Below are 14,001 nucleotides of genomic sequence, written 5' to 3' on the forward strand. Positions count from 1 at the left end.
GAGCCTTGAGCTTTAGGGACTTTCAGGATCATCTAGCTCAGTTCACTCATTTCATAGATGAAGAATCTGAGGTTCCCGTTGAATTCCTTGCCTGGGCTAATTGGAGTGAAGAGCCCAGAGGGGGCAGACGCGCCGACCACGTCTCCACGTGGCCTGCACCCGAGGATTTCTCTTGCAAGTGAGCTTAGAGAAGCTTCTCAACTGGAAAGCAATATTCTGTATTGTTAAGATCGGCTCATGAGCAGGTGCACATCCATCACCATCACCTCAGAGTTTCTCAGGAAATAAAACCCAGTGAAGCAGGCTGGGTCCCCACCTAAGTGTATTCATTCCTTCCTCCCTTACCCCAAGTCGCCAACATCAAGATGTGCTTTTTTTTCTTTTTACTATTTTTATTTTACACTATAAAAAACAATGACGACGACAACTAGCAACATACTGCTTTTCTTCACATTCGAATGGATTTTAGGAAATTATTGCCTTTTCCCCTGGAGAAACAACCTATAGACAGTAAGTAGTAGTACCACAATGTGAACTCTGCAAATCCCCGAAGTCAACAACTTGAAGACAATCCCCAGGGGCAGGGAAGAAAACAAGTGTCACAAGAGACAAGACACGCACACATATGGACAGCAAGCTGAGGAAACGACCATGTCAATGCCACTGACCCAGACAGTAGGTACCCTTTTTCTTCTGGCACCCACTGCCACCACCTCAGAGGGGTGATTTGTGGTCTATGGTTTGAAGAACTCTTTTCAAAATGAAACGAGCTGCTCTGAGGAGAGGTGTGACAAGAAAGGTTCAAGTATGAGTAAGAGTCATGCCAAAGTCCAAAGTCAGGGAAGAACCCACAGTGAAAAGGCAACCCAGAAGTCTCAACGTCTTGCTACTTCAGCCAATTGTGTCCACTGGATCCAAGAGGGAGTCTCAAAAACATGAGGGTTCAAATCAGCATATATATTGGGTCCCTACAAACCCTACGGGGTTACTTTCCTGACTAGATGATCAGCTTATTCCCTGAAGCAACAGAGACGAATATGGAGACTGCCAAGGTTAAAAAAGTAAGGTGGAAATTGTGCTTCCTTCAGAATGAATTGGCTTCGTAACTGCCTTTTTTCCTGGGCTAGCAACTGCTTTCTCCCACGTTGCTGCAGGTATTTATTGCCTTACGCTTGAAATGAAAAGGCGAACTTTGAGGTGCCAGGACTGAGCAGTCCTGAGGGCAGGAGGTCTGGAATACAGTAGTCAGCACACACTGTGCTCTCATCATGGCTTGGCCTTCCTTCGGTCCCGAGAACCTGAAGTTCGTTTGCAAGCCTGGTGACCACTGGCTATCCCACGGGGGCAGCGGGACAGAACGCGGTCTTCAGTATTGCACAGGTATGAAATGTCCACGTGGTTTTTTTCTTAAAAACAAAATCACAGTTGTTCTTGGGGCCGGGCTGCTTCCCCATCCCCGTTCTAGCAGGATGTGGCTGTGGCCATGGGGCTCCGGGTGAGCTCTGAGACCGTCGGGTGGGTGGGCACTGGCGCCAGCACGGAGGTAGGGAATGTGCAGTAGGAGCCCTGCACATCAGGGCTCAGTGTCTGCAAATGGGCTATGAATGAGGATCCGGCGGCCTCCCCTTGGCAGGAGGGCGCCTGCGGGGTCGGCGTGGAAGGCAGGATCTCAGATTCATACTGCAGGAGCTGGCCCATGAAGCCAAAGTTGGGCGAGACCACACTCCTCCTCTGCTTGATGTAATCGAAGGCGTCCTTCAGGCGGAACTGCCTGGTCTTCATGAGGTAAGCCATGCAGATGGTGGGCGAACGCGAGATCCCAGCCTCACAGTGGACCAGGACCTTGCCTCCCTTTTCCCTGACACAGTCTGAAAGGAAGAAAAGATTGCGAATAAGCTGGGGTTGGAACCCAAAGGCAATACCAAACACAAGAATTAAACACAAAAGTGAGCTACTTATCAAACCACCATGCCTGCTCCATAGCTGTGATCCTACACCCGACTTCTGCCAGCCTTTAATCCCCACTGGTGAGGACAGAGCTTTTGGGGGCCTCCAATGTCTTTCCCTTTCTAACGCTTAGAGCTGTTTCCCAGTTCTCCAGGATACTTGCACAGATTCTGTCACTGGAGATTCTAAATCTGGACTAATCTCTTCCTGGGGATGCTAGCTTAACATGGATAGGTTTCAAGAAACACTGGAAAAGCCTTGAAATTGCATGTAAATTTTCATTGGGTATGCACATTTTTCTTAGTCTCTACTGACTTAGAGAAGCAATTCCTGCCTCTTGGGGTCTGAACCTTATGGTGATGATGTAGTCCCCACCCTGGTAGAGGCCTTGCGGCCTCCCTAGGCACCCTGTCTGGCTGTGCCAGGGCGGGACGCTTGGCTCAGCTCCCAGGGTTCCCACTACCAAACATACAATATATAGTGCACGGCCACTAATTATAGCCCTGGCTAAGTGACGCTTACTAGAAGGAGGCTATAAATGGCTTTCGCAAAGTCCATCTTGCACAACAATGGGAGTCACTGCTATAAAGCTACCAGCATCAGTTAGCATTCTTTAGCTCAATGTGGCAAGAGGGGGATGCCCTCCTTTTCTGCTCCATTCCTCCTCCCAAAAGAGCTACAACTGTTAAAAACTGGAAGGGGTAAAAGGTTAAACACATGTACACATTAAATAAGAACCACAAAAAATAAGTCTTTCCAATTCCCTTTCTTGCTACTAAGGAAACAATTACATCACAGGAAGTTAGAAGTAGGTGGCACTATGTAAAGCCACAGTATGCAAAAACATTTAAGATTGTGAAGGGCAAATAAAGTCAGCCTCCTTACCCACCTCCCTCTCAAGTTCAAGGACTTTACAAATAAAACTGTAAGATCTAAAAGATCAAGTTTCTGAGGAGTTGGGGAGTTCCCCCATCTAAGGACACCCCTCTGTAGCCCATGAGAGGTGCCCCCAATCAGTCTGACTCAAAATGGAAAAAAAAAATGTCCCTGTAAATTAGTTCAAAGGGGACCCCAAGTCCCTAGGATTCCAGGGTCATGACTCCGATTTTCCTTTGCTCCTCTGTTAGTCTCCTTGTAGTCTTTTAATTGGCCCAATGCCACATTCAGAAAAAGCCAAGTGCCGCAAGTGCATTGCTTCTGGATCCCACTCGACCCCTCGGGGCTTGCTCTCCGCGTGGCCCTCCGGTGGCCTTCCCCGTGGATGGGTCAGTGCACAGTTCAACCTCAGCCCCTCCTTCCATCAGCAGGGCAAGGAGCCTGGGGAAAAGCATCCTGTGCTTTCAAACCGCTGTGGGTATGTGTGGTTGTGTACATAAACGGACACAAGACACACACAGGATGGGGAGGGAGGTTTCTGAGAAATGGATCGGGGCGGGTTTCATGACCTCACTGAGTAGCTATCTAGGTAATTAAATAACAGACTGAGAAGGGCAAGGCATTCCCAGCGACAGGGAGAACAAGTCAAGGCTTTCCCACCCTGAACCCATCATTTTGGCTGCCTCTCAGATACTCCAAAGGAACCATCTCAGCCAAGAGGCTCAGGGGACAAGGACAGAAGGACAGGCTCAGCCTTTTGCCTCTGGTGAGTTTCTCATTGGGTTTCCAGTGGAGCAGAAGTCGTGGGTGATCAGCAGAGGGCCACCACATGGCTGAAGGGGGCCCTTCAATTGCTACCTGCACTAAGTAATTCCTGCTGTGCCAGACACCTGCCTTTCCCCTCCAACATCCCTCACAGCAAGATCTAGGAAAAGAACATCTCAGCTTCAACAACTACGCATGTTAATGGGAGCGGACTCTGGAAAGCAAGGCAAGACCACAAGGTTGGGGAGTGGTGCTTGCAAATTTGAGACCGAAAATAGTCAGCCCAGCCTCCAGGGAGAGGGGTAGGGGAAAGAAAAGGTGTCAAATGGGAGACCAAGGAGCTGTAAACCCAAGACCCAAAGCCCTTTCCAGGCAGAGGGACCAGAGGTTTCCAGGCCTACACAACTGCTTCATGGAACAGAGAAAGGATGCAAAAGATGCTAACTTTTCTGTGCAAAGTATAGAACTCGAGTCTACTGCTATCTTTAATCCAAAATTAGCTGAAAATGCAAAACAAATTGCCCCCAAAGTGGTTTGCCAAAAACTGTGGAAAGCTGCTGGGGCTCTTGGGGCTTCGTGGCTAAGCAGTGCTCCCTCAAACCTTCTGTTTGCTTTTAAAAATATCCCAACCGACGTAGAAGCACAATTTAGGGTGATTCTTTCCCTGGGCCCTGCTTCCCTGGCATGGAACATTATTACACACGTATACTCTGCTTCCTGCCCAGCTAGAAACCACAACGAGAGCGAAAGGCAGTGAGGATTGCCATAAAATTATATTCATTTATCTTGCAAATTAAAGCTCCAGTTAATAGCAGCTCAAATCTTCCCGTCTTCTCGGTGGCTGCATCCCTTCTTGGCTCTAACTCTTGGTGGTTGCATATACAAGATACTGTTCTTCTTCACACAGGTAGTCACCATCAGTACATCAAGATCCAAAATGACGCGTCTCTACGCGGTGCTCAGAACAAGTGTGGGGGTAATGGCTGAACCTACCAATGAAGTCTATTGCTTCTTGAAAGTGGGAGCTTATGTCAGCCGTGTGGCTGTCTTCCACGGGGATCCATTTGTAGTGTAGGTGGCTTGTGCAGGCCTCCGAGGTCCGCCGAGAGACATTCAGCAGAGCCGTGACGTGCAGGTTGGCGAGGAACTCGCACTGGGACGCATGGTAGGCACTTCCAAGGTAGAGGAACGGAAGGATTTCAACTGGGCCACCCTGGAAGCAGGGGCAAAGGACAACCGGGAAATATTGGATTAGCCTGCCCACTGGGAGAGGAAACAAAACCCCCCTGACCTATTTGCTTTAAGGTGGGAGGGTCCCTTTCTGGTTTCCAGGTAGAGTTCCGCGCCAAGGCCATTCAACCAAGAGTGTGGGTGAAGCCTCTGTCCTAGCAGACTCTCTAGCCTACATTATTGCCAGTGTGATTCAGTGATGGCAAAGCCCACACAGCAAAGATTTTCATTTTCTTACACATATTGAGGAGATAGGAAATACCAGCAGCCTTCCTGTGCTGACAAGGGTGGGGACAGTGTGGTGTGATGGGAAGAAACCAGACGCCTATGTTGAATTTCTAGCTGACCTGATACCAGGGCAAGCCCTTCAACCTGAGGGCCGCCTCGGTGACTTTCCAGATAAAATGGAGAAGGGTTCAGCAAGGTGAGCTCCCCGCCTTACAGTCTTGATGTTTTATATAGTGTATTTCATCAAACCCAGGACACTGGTCATCACAAGATACGTCGAATTTGAGACGTTAAAATGTGCCCTCTGACCACCCACAAACAGTATGTGTCTTCGAAGTGAAAATACCCACTATCTACCCAGAATCCTCAGATAAAGGAAAGGTGTTAGGCCAAGAGCAGAGGGGCTTCCCCCACCCCTGATCTTCTTCATGTGAGGCTGAAGGTTTTGGTGAGAGATACTTACAACCCCCTCACCCCCCGTTGGGAAACCACCCACACACCAGGTTTCTAGTTAAGGAGGATCCCTGTTGGGACTGGAGACCACCTACCCCGAGGCAAAGCTAAAGAGAACAGCTGGCTGGTCTTACTCAGGCAGTTTTAGCATTTCCAGAGTGACAAGAAAAGCCAATAATAAAACAATGGGAGCCCTCGAGATTTTGAGGGAAACACGGGGCTGGAGGGATAGTGGCGGTCTATTTGGGAGTCTTTTCCATATCATCCGTCTACTTCCTGTGTATCCGTTTCCTGTCCTGGAATAAGAATGGAATGGAAACTCTGCCAGACCCATAATAGGAAAAGGGGCATGGGACGAGGACCAGGAGCAGGCTATTCCCACATTACCCCACATGGGGTGTTTGCTTTTTCTTCCCTGAGAAGGGCTTAGGCAAAGGCCAGTTTGGCCACTTGGAAGAAAGTTATAGAGGATTTTGCCAAAGGTAATAATAGTAACAACCAGTATTTTTAATTAGGACTTACTATGGCTGGCCCCTGGGCTTGACACTTTAGTTAGATAGACCTACAGAGAGCTCATCCTCCCGTAAGTGCCTGGAAAACGCTGACACACCAGACCTGGGATCCTATCCAATTTCTTCTGGAGCTTAGCCCAATACACCCCTAAAACCATGCTTCTTTCGTTTTCTGAATCTTCTGTTTAAACTCAAGAGGAAGAAACCAAGGGCCTTTAGAAACCCCAAAGGTTAACACGACCTCGCCTGGCTTCTAAGAAGTAGCATTTGGGGGTTCCCCAGATGAACCCTGGAGACACATCAGGGCCTCCCCAGTCCTCGCTTGGCGAAAGGTCTGCAACGCTTTCACAACATCCTGCCAATTTTTGTTTCTCTTTCATTTTCTGAGAAACAAGGGGGAAAATACAACCCAAACAAACAAACAAAAATAGAAATCCAGCTAAGTCGGATGCCCCTGGCTTGTAAGCTGAGGGCTCATCTTATAGTGTCAGTATTTTTAATAAAGGGAAACAAAATAAAAACCTTGGCAAGTCCCCAAGCAAATAGACTTCCTGACCAACGATCCCATTCAAGGAAGGGTCACCTGGCTTTACTCGGAAGTTTATCCCCAGGGCAGAGCTCTGCTCATGGCAGGAAGCTGGCATTTAGGCAGAATCTAGAGGTCTTCCTTGTTCTGATTTTGGATATGTTCTTATTTTGTGGGGGAAAAATCCTGCCGCCAAGTCAGGGGCCTAGAAGAGAATGGCCCTGTTCCAAAAGAAAGCATGTGGAAAACAGAACAAGGTTCTGAAAAGAACCAGAACGGAGTTAAGGGGGTTCTGGGTCTAGTGCTGTCCTGAACCCAGCTTCACGATTCTTGGCATATCCATCATCTCACCAGCCATAAAACAGTTTTTTCTTTCTGTAAAATGGGAAGGTGGGTGTTGATCTCTGGTTTCTGCCAGATTTGGCTCCTTGCCCATCTTCTCCTCATCCTGTTCCCTTCTACTTTACGCTTCCTTTAATGAGTTGTCACAAAATACAACATTTTGAAGGGAAAAAAAACCCTCACACTTTTGTAGAAACATGCAATCCCCTAATGTCTATTGATCTCCTTTGGTTCCAGTATTTATGGATTTATAAGCATTAGAAACCCTTACATGAGCCTGCTTAACCATCCAAACTATAGTTTCTCAACAACCTTCCTTCTAGCTCCCTCCACCCCCACCCCATTTCAGTTCAAAATACCAACAGGACACACCTTGACGGGTACTAACTGGGTTGGTCTGCAGAAACTGCAGAGCATGGACAATTATAAAGATCAACAAAGGAAGCCTGAAAGTCAGCTCTGAAACATCTTCAGAGAAACCTAAGCCAACATTTCGAAGCTTCTCTGTACTACTAATAATATATCGTTCACTTCCCCTTTTCTCTAGAAGCTGTCACGCATCCTGTGTCTCGCTTGCTCTACAGTTTGTTTGCTGGAAGGAAGCCCATTTACTCTTGGATGGAAACTCAAGTCGGCAAGCCAACACAGGCTCTCTGAAGCTAGAGGGCTCTGCCAACGCCCTGATCCACAATAGAACCAACCCTGGATGCTGAGCAGGGAGAGGAAGAGTCAGGAGCCGAGGAAGGAACAGGGCCAGCGGCCGGGACAGCACTTCCACACCACGTACCTGGTCATAAGCTGGCCTGTCGCTGACATTGAGAGCTAGCTTCCCACACGGGCTGATGAGGGCTCTGTCGGCTTCAATCTTCTCCTGTGAAATGGGTTTTACGTCCACACAACACTCAGGATATTCTGAGTAGAACATCTCATAACCCCCTACAAGAAAAAAACAAGACAGATATAAGCATTGATTTCTCGGGCTGTCAGAAAATGCCCAGAATTAATCAATACCCGGAGTGTGGAATAGTCAAAAATATTGAGGTAATGTAGGTTCTGATCATATAAAAAAACGGAGCCAAACCAACTAATAGTCTTAGAATATAAATGGGCTCAAAAAAAAGAAAAAAGAAAAAAGTGGGCTCTACACACAGGTGCACAAACACACCCTCTCTTCTAAAAAAGGTATAGTTCAGGGAGGCAATGATTAACTTTTTGTGTCTATCAGAAGCAGCTTAAACTGTGAAAGGAAATGTATCTGACATCTGGCAAATATTAACCAAATCCCTCAAGAAAACAAGCTTTTTTCTCCTCTCTTGTTTATCTAAAATGCACGTGTGATTATACAGAATTTCATTAATTTGCAAGACGACACTCCTAAACTGGTCTGTTTCATCCCTAGCCCATCAGCTCTAAACTGGATTATAGATGGAACCTCCTTCATTCAGAAGGGAATGGGGGCTAATACGACGTACGAACTCGGGTAATAAAACAGCCCTGCCATTTCTCACTCCCAAGGTGCTAAGAACACTGGGGACAATCCTCCATAGGTCCAATTTAGAGTAATCAATCCAGGTTATTACTTTCTAAACCAAGCTGGAGGTATGGGGGCCTTCTAAACGTAAATCTCAGCCCCCATAAGTAAAAACTGTCTCTCTTCCCTTGATTAATACCTACCCTCCCTTTCTATCTCATTACCCTTCCCTCCTGAACTCTCTGCCTTCTACGTGTCCTCAAATTGGTACGTCTGACTCTGTAAAATGTCTTAATATTACACTTAAACTTCTCTAAATGGATTGCTTATGGTGAAAACTAATCTCTGACCAAGTCACAGAAATGTTAAGTATACATATAAATAAGCCTTCCCGGGCCCAGTATACTAAGTGGGGAAGAACCAAGTGAAAACCTGGCTTCTGAAGCCTCAGAATGCCGAGGGCTGCTGGGTGAACAGGCCAGCCTTGCCTGGGGAAACTCTTTGCTTCTAATACGAAGGGACCTAAGGCACTTCCTAGAGCCTTCAGAAAACACGCTTCTGTCTTTTTCTGGCCCAGAGAAATCACTTGGGGTCAAATCATCAGTTAAAAATATGCATTCTGAGGCCACGTATTTTCCAAAATCCCCCCCCCCTTCCCTTTTCTTGTCTTTTGGTGGTGTGACAGCTCCACAGCAGAGTACATGGTAGCTTTCTAAAACTCCTGCAGTAGACAAGCGGTTAATGGATTACATGGCAGTCTCCAGCTCCCTCCCAGAAGCAACAGCCAATTCCTAGAATGAGTCATCTTGCCATTACTGCTTCCTCTCCGCTTGCTGGAACTGCCCCCCGCCCCCATTTAGTACACCCAAATCTCCCCTCTAGTCACTTCAACAAATAGCCCACTGGGGCTCCCCAGATGAGCTTTTGGTCCTCCACAACGACCACGTTCCTGGTCATGATGACAGGAAGCCATGCCAGAGGGGAACGGAGGTGGCTATTTGTGGCTTGGCTTCCCCTCCCCCTAACCATAGCCCCTGGCCCCCTTCTCTCCTAGGAGGCAGAGAGAAAGCCAGACTTATACTGACATACAGCTTTCCCGGAAGAGGAAGTTGATAAATCACTTCCTGTACCTGGGCCTCAACATTTTGGGTTCCAGGAAACAAACTGAGTGATATGGGATGGGAATCTGGAGTAAGAGTGGCCCATGTCCTTCCAAACTTCAGGATGAGGCTTGGGAAAGAGAAGCCGTCAGGCCACCCCGTGTCCTGGCTTTAAATAGAGCACTTACGAGTTGGCTGCCAGAAGGACAGAAAGGAGGTGCGGGTATGGGCTGGGTCCTGCCTGCCTGTTGACAAAATAAGGCAGGCAGACAATGAGTCTCTGTAGTTGAGGGACAGATAAACAGGGCCCTGCCTCTTCAAGCTGGGGTCAGGAGGAGTCCTCCAGATTAGATGGTCTCTGTCTGTCACCCACTCCCATCAGAGGCGTGGAAAGACAGAACATTCCTCTCTGGTGCCTCACTCGAGAGCCTTCGCAATTCTTTTGGCTGCCTCAAGCCTCTTCAGAATGATTCTGCGTGCATCACTAGGGGAGCAGAGCAAAGTGCATGGACACTATATATAAATATGCACTTACAAGGCCATTCCGTAATCCACTCATTTTAGTAGGGTTTGTTTTTGGGGGGGTAGGGGGGAGATTAAGGGAAGTGCAAAAGGCATTGCCCCTGAAGAGCTGAGATGTCACTAGATTAAACCTGAACTCATATCTGGACAAGAGTTAGGTATGGAAATAAACATTTTGTTTGGCAACAACTTCAAGTTTAGTAGTGTTATAAGGGTCAGTGTCAAGTACACATAACTTTCGACCTGCAAGTCTCATAATTTACTGCTAGTGCACATGCAAAACAATTTGGACAAAAATATCTATCTCTATGACACTGTTTCAAATAGTGAGGCTGGAAGCAACCTACTGGCTATCACCAGGGACTGGTAAAAAAAGTGACATGGAAATGTATGTATTCTCTGATATGGACAAATCTCCCAAGAGCTCGTTGGGTGAAAGTGGCAGGAATAGGAAATATACCATTCTATTTTTTAAAGATAAACATGAAAAATTAACTTTAAAGATAAACAAGAAATAATTGGTGGTTGTATATGAGGCGTGAAAGTGGGTTCTGAGTGTGTGCAGAAGACCCACTTTTCATTGCACAGCCTTTGTGCTGTTTAAATTTATCTATGTATGTGACTTGCATTAAGAAAAATTTTAAACATTAATTTTCCTGAGAAGTGAGTCTATAGAGCTGCCTACTTCCTGTGGCAATAACATCTGAACTGTCAGCATGGTCCCCCTGGAAAGGGGTGGACCTGGAACATACCTTTCAAATGCTACTGGGAAGGTGGAAGTGTTTCCTATACTCACTACTAAGAACAAAAGATAAAAAGCACATCAGGAAGAAAAAGAAATCAGGGGCCATGTGTGAAACCTCTGCAGAGCTTGAAGGGCATCCATCCATCTCCTGGGGACTGAGGCTGGCTGGAGAAGGAAGAGGATCATCACCTGCTTTTGTCATCTCCCTAACAGGATCAACAGGGGACAGTCTGCAAGAGGTGCTAATAGAGGTGGGAGCTGCCCAGGTGCCTCAAGAATCTCCTGGCCTGGAGGTGTGTGAAATTCCCCAAGCTGCACGGTTTAAAAACAGGGCCCTCACTCTCAGCTCACTGACGCTGAGTTCTGAATCACATCGCTGTTACATCTTAAGGTATTGGCACTAGGGTTAGCAGGGCTTTGGGGCGTGACCTGGGCTGAGTCCTCAACTCTGCATTGCAGGGCTAGGTCTCCATACATTTGAGGTTACAAAGGACTCAAATACAAGGTGGGAGGGAGCCGTCATAGGAAGTCACCCAGAAATCAATGCTCTGGAGTTTATAGAGTCAATCACCACCCACCACCGGAAGTCTGTCATCTCCCCCCCAGGTATAATGGGCACAGTTTCTGGGGGTCTCAAACCAAAGGCGACAGACCTCTCCACCACCACCCTGTAGGCACCTCTCCTAGGTCCTGGCTTGCCAGCAGCCCTGGCTAGACTCAGGACCCAGAATCATCTCAGGGCGAGGGAGAGGAGGTGAAAAGGGTGGGAAGGCTGTCAGCTCCAAATTAAGCTAGAGAAAGGCCTGGGAGGAGGAAAGGGGAGGCCGGAGAAAAGCCATAAAATAAAATGGAAAGGAAGGGGAGGGGCTCGCCAGGGTCAAAAAGGCAGGAGGGGTCGGAGAAGACACAGACTAAAGTATGTTAATTGTCCAGGCGGGAGGAAAGGGGACACCAAGGCGCCACGCTCCTGGGGGGTCTCGACCTGCTGAATCCGCCAGATATGTCTATCAGGAAAGGCTCAGAGCCCAGGGCCCAGCAAGACCGGGGCCCGCGCCCAGCACGAGCCGACAGCCCCCAAAATGCTACCAAGCAGCGCCCCCAGCTGCATAACCAATCCCACCCAACCAGGCCGACAGGCTGTCAGGCGCTTTCGAGGAACGCGGGTGGGGAGGGCGAAGCTCTGAGCGCTGACACTGGCAGTGCCCTCCCATGCGCGCATCAAGACCCAGTGTGCAGACTCCGGCAAGTGAAGACTACCCGAGTTCCGGGGCTGGGGAGAACGCCCCGCGCGAGGAGGGGACCCCAGAGTCTGGGGCCGTCCCGGAGGGGGAAGGGTGACAGGGAAGCCGAGACCCCAACGCGCTCACCTTTGAGGAAGTAGACCCGCGGACCCGCGGGCAAGCAGGCGAGCAGCGAGGTGAGCACGACGCGCGCGGCACTCTCCTCGCGCAGCTTCTGCCAGTGGCGGCTGCCCTGGTCCAGCACCACCACCGCCACCACGCCGCCGCCGCCCTCCTGCAGCAGTCGTGCTCGCGCCGCCTCGTCGGGCAGCACGTAGCGCGCGGACACCGCGCCGCCGCGAGCCCGCCGCAGCACCACGGAGTTGAGGTTGACGTTGAGCGAGCCGCGCACGTTGGAGGCGGCGAAGGCCAGGTAAGGCCGGCAGTCCAGCACCACGCAGCGTGCCGCCGCCTCTTTGCGGAGCATCTTGCGCAGCTGGCGCCCGTCGAGCGACGTGACCTTCATGTCGCCGCCGCCGCCCAGCGGCCCCGCGCTGCGCGCCCTGCAGGTGCCCACGGCCAGGGCGCTCGCCGGCTAGGCACGAGAGGGCGGCCCGCGGGGCTGAGGCCGGCCGACCGAGCCCCGCGCCGGAGCGGCCGCTCAACTCTTCTTTCCTGCCCCGCACGTTCTGCGCCCAGCCCGGCCACACGCAGCCCCAGAAACCGGGGATTCCGCCGGCAGCGCGGCGTCTTATGTGGAGTGTGTGTCCTGTGACGTGGCTGCCCATATAAGGCCGAATATGGGTATTTCCCCGCCCCTTCGGGCTGTGGCCACGCCCCCGGGGAGTGGGACGCAGGGGAGGGCGCTGAGGGTTAGTCAGCCGGAGAAAGAGGAAGTGCAAGGCGCCTCCCTTGAGTTCTCTGTGGCATTGCGCGGGGAGACTCACTCGCGCATCAGCGGAGACCGCCAGTGGGGTGCTAGGAATGCCACGAAGCCGAGGTGACCCACGCTGTGCGGGAAGAGGGGGAAGAGGAGGAAGAGGAGGAAGCGGAGGAGGCCGGCGCCGCACGATCGGGCTTTGAGTTTCATAGACGTAGGTTCAGAACCTGCTAGGGGCCGTGCCAACCACCACGCTGGGCGGGCAAGAGGGGCCACTGCCCCCATGGGAATCAGAAATGTATTCTGATCCTTACTAAAGCCTTTACCCGTGAAATAAGATGATAGCTGGGATTTACTTCAAGGAATGGTTTCTAGATGAGTCGGTCGAGTTTGGGTTTGTGTTGGTAGAATTGAAGCTGGGCAATGTGGGTACCTAGGTGTTTATAACACTTTTCTCCACTTTTCTGTATGCTTGAAAATTTCCGTAATGAAAATACCTAAAAGTAAAAATGGAGAGAGAAGAGCCAGCAATTGATCTTACCAAATGGATTCTGTTCTCAAAGGATTAACCGTCCTTTTCTCTGTCACACGCCAATAATAATTAAAATAATTGTTTTTTGAGGAGTGTTTTCTGGCTCCTGGAAAATCCGTCGTGAAATCAGCTACAGCATCACATACATCCTTTGATGGAGCTCAGTCCAGCCAACTGTCCAGGTGGCTTCTGGATTTGGAGGATTATCTGTGGATCAAGTATAATCCCAGGCTGTCTTCCCCCTCCAGTCCCCAGCAGCTTCCCGCCCTCAGTCTTGGGGAACTGGACGCAATTCACTCGGTCAAGTACTTTTTGAGGCTCAGCTTTGTGCCAGGGCTCTGTTGGCTGCAGGGACACATGTGAAGGAAACATGTCTCCACCCCCATGTTCACCACCAACGATTTTAGTGTTAGCCTGGTGGGGGAGGGGCTGTTTGATGGAAAACAGCTTGCCTCTACTAGCCAGGAGCTTGTCTACCACCGACAGGGGAATGAGGGTTTTAGAAGGAAGAGATCAAATCCTACAAACAAATGCAATCAAATGGGACACCAGTAGCTGGCATTGTCTCTGGGTCACAGATGCATTCAGTCAGAGACGCTGTCCTCTCCCAATGGGATCTTAATGAAGATGTGATGTGGGGATTGTCTTTCTC

The 14,001-nt window shown here is 49.6% G+C and overlaps 1 protein-coding gene across 1 annotated transcript; it reads right to left on the bottom strand.

Moving 5' to 3' along the window:
* Positions 1 to 373: 373 nt before the first annotated feature.
* On the bottom strand, positions 374 to 12,662 carry DUSP5 (dual specificity phosphatase 5). The gene is made up of 4 exons (XM_033131307.1): positions 12,085 to 12,662; positions 7,667 to 7,815; positions 4,582 to 4,801; positions 374 to 1,868 (listed from the first exon to the last, which is right to left on the bottom strand). Exons 1-4 carry the CDS (start codon positions 12,461 to 12,463, stop codon positions 1,462 to 1,464), a joined length of 1,155 nt encoding a protein of 384 aa, XP_032987198.1. The 5' UTR covers positions 12,464 to 12,662; the 3' UTR covers positions 374 to 1,461.
* Positions 12,663 to 14,001: the final 1,339 nt, after the last annotated feature.

This window comes from Rhinolophus ferrumequinum, chromosome 16 (genome assembly GCF_004115265.2).
Source record: "Rhinolophus ferrumequinum isolate MPI-CBG mRhiFer1 chromosome 16, mRhiFer1_v1.p, whole genome shotgun sequence".
Lineage (NCBI taxonomy): Eukaryota > Metazoa > Chordata > Mammalia > Chiroptera > Rhinolophidae > Rhinolophus > Rhinolophus ferrumequinum.

Excerpts from the sequence above, each read along its gene's own strand:
- DUSP5 (XM_033131307.1), bottom strand. The coding sequence starts at position 12,463 with ATGAAGGTCACGTCGCTCGACGGGCGCCAGCTGCGCAAGATGCTCCGC. Across the intron at positions 7,816-12,084 it reads GCGGGTCTACTTCCTCAAAG|GGGGTTATGAGATGTTCTAC; the intron begins GTGAGCGCGTTG and ends TTTTTCTTGTAG. Across the intron at positions 1,869-4,581 it reads AGAAGCAATAGACTTCATTG|ACTGTGTCAGGGAAAAGGGA; the intron begins GTAGGTTCAGCC and ends TCTTCCTTTCAG.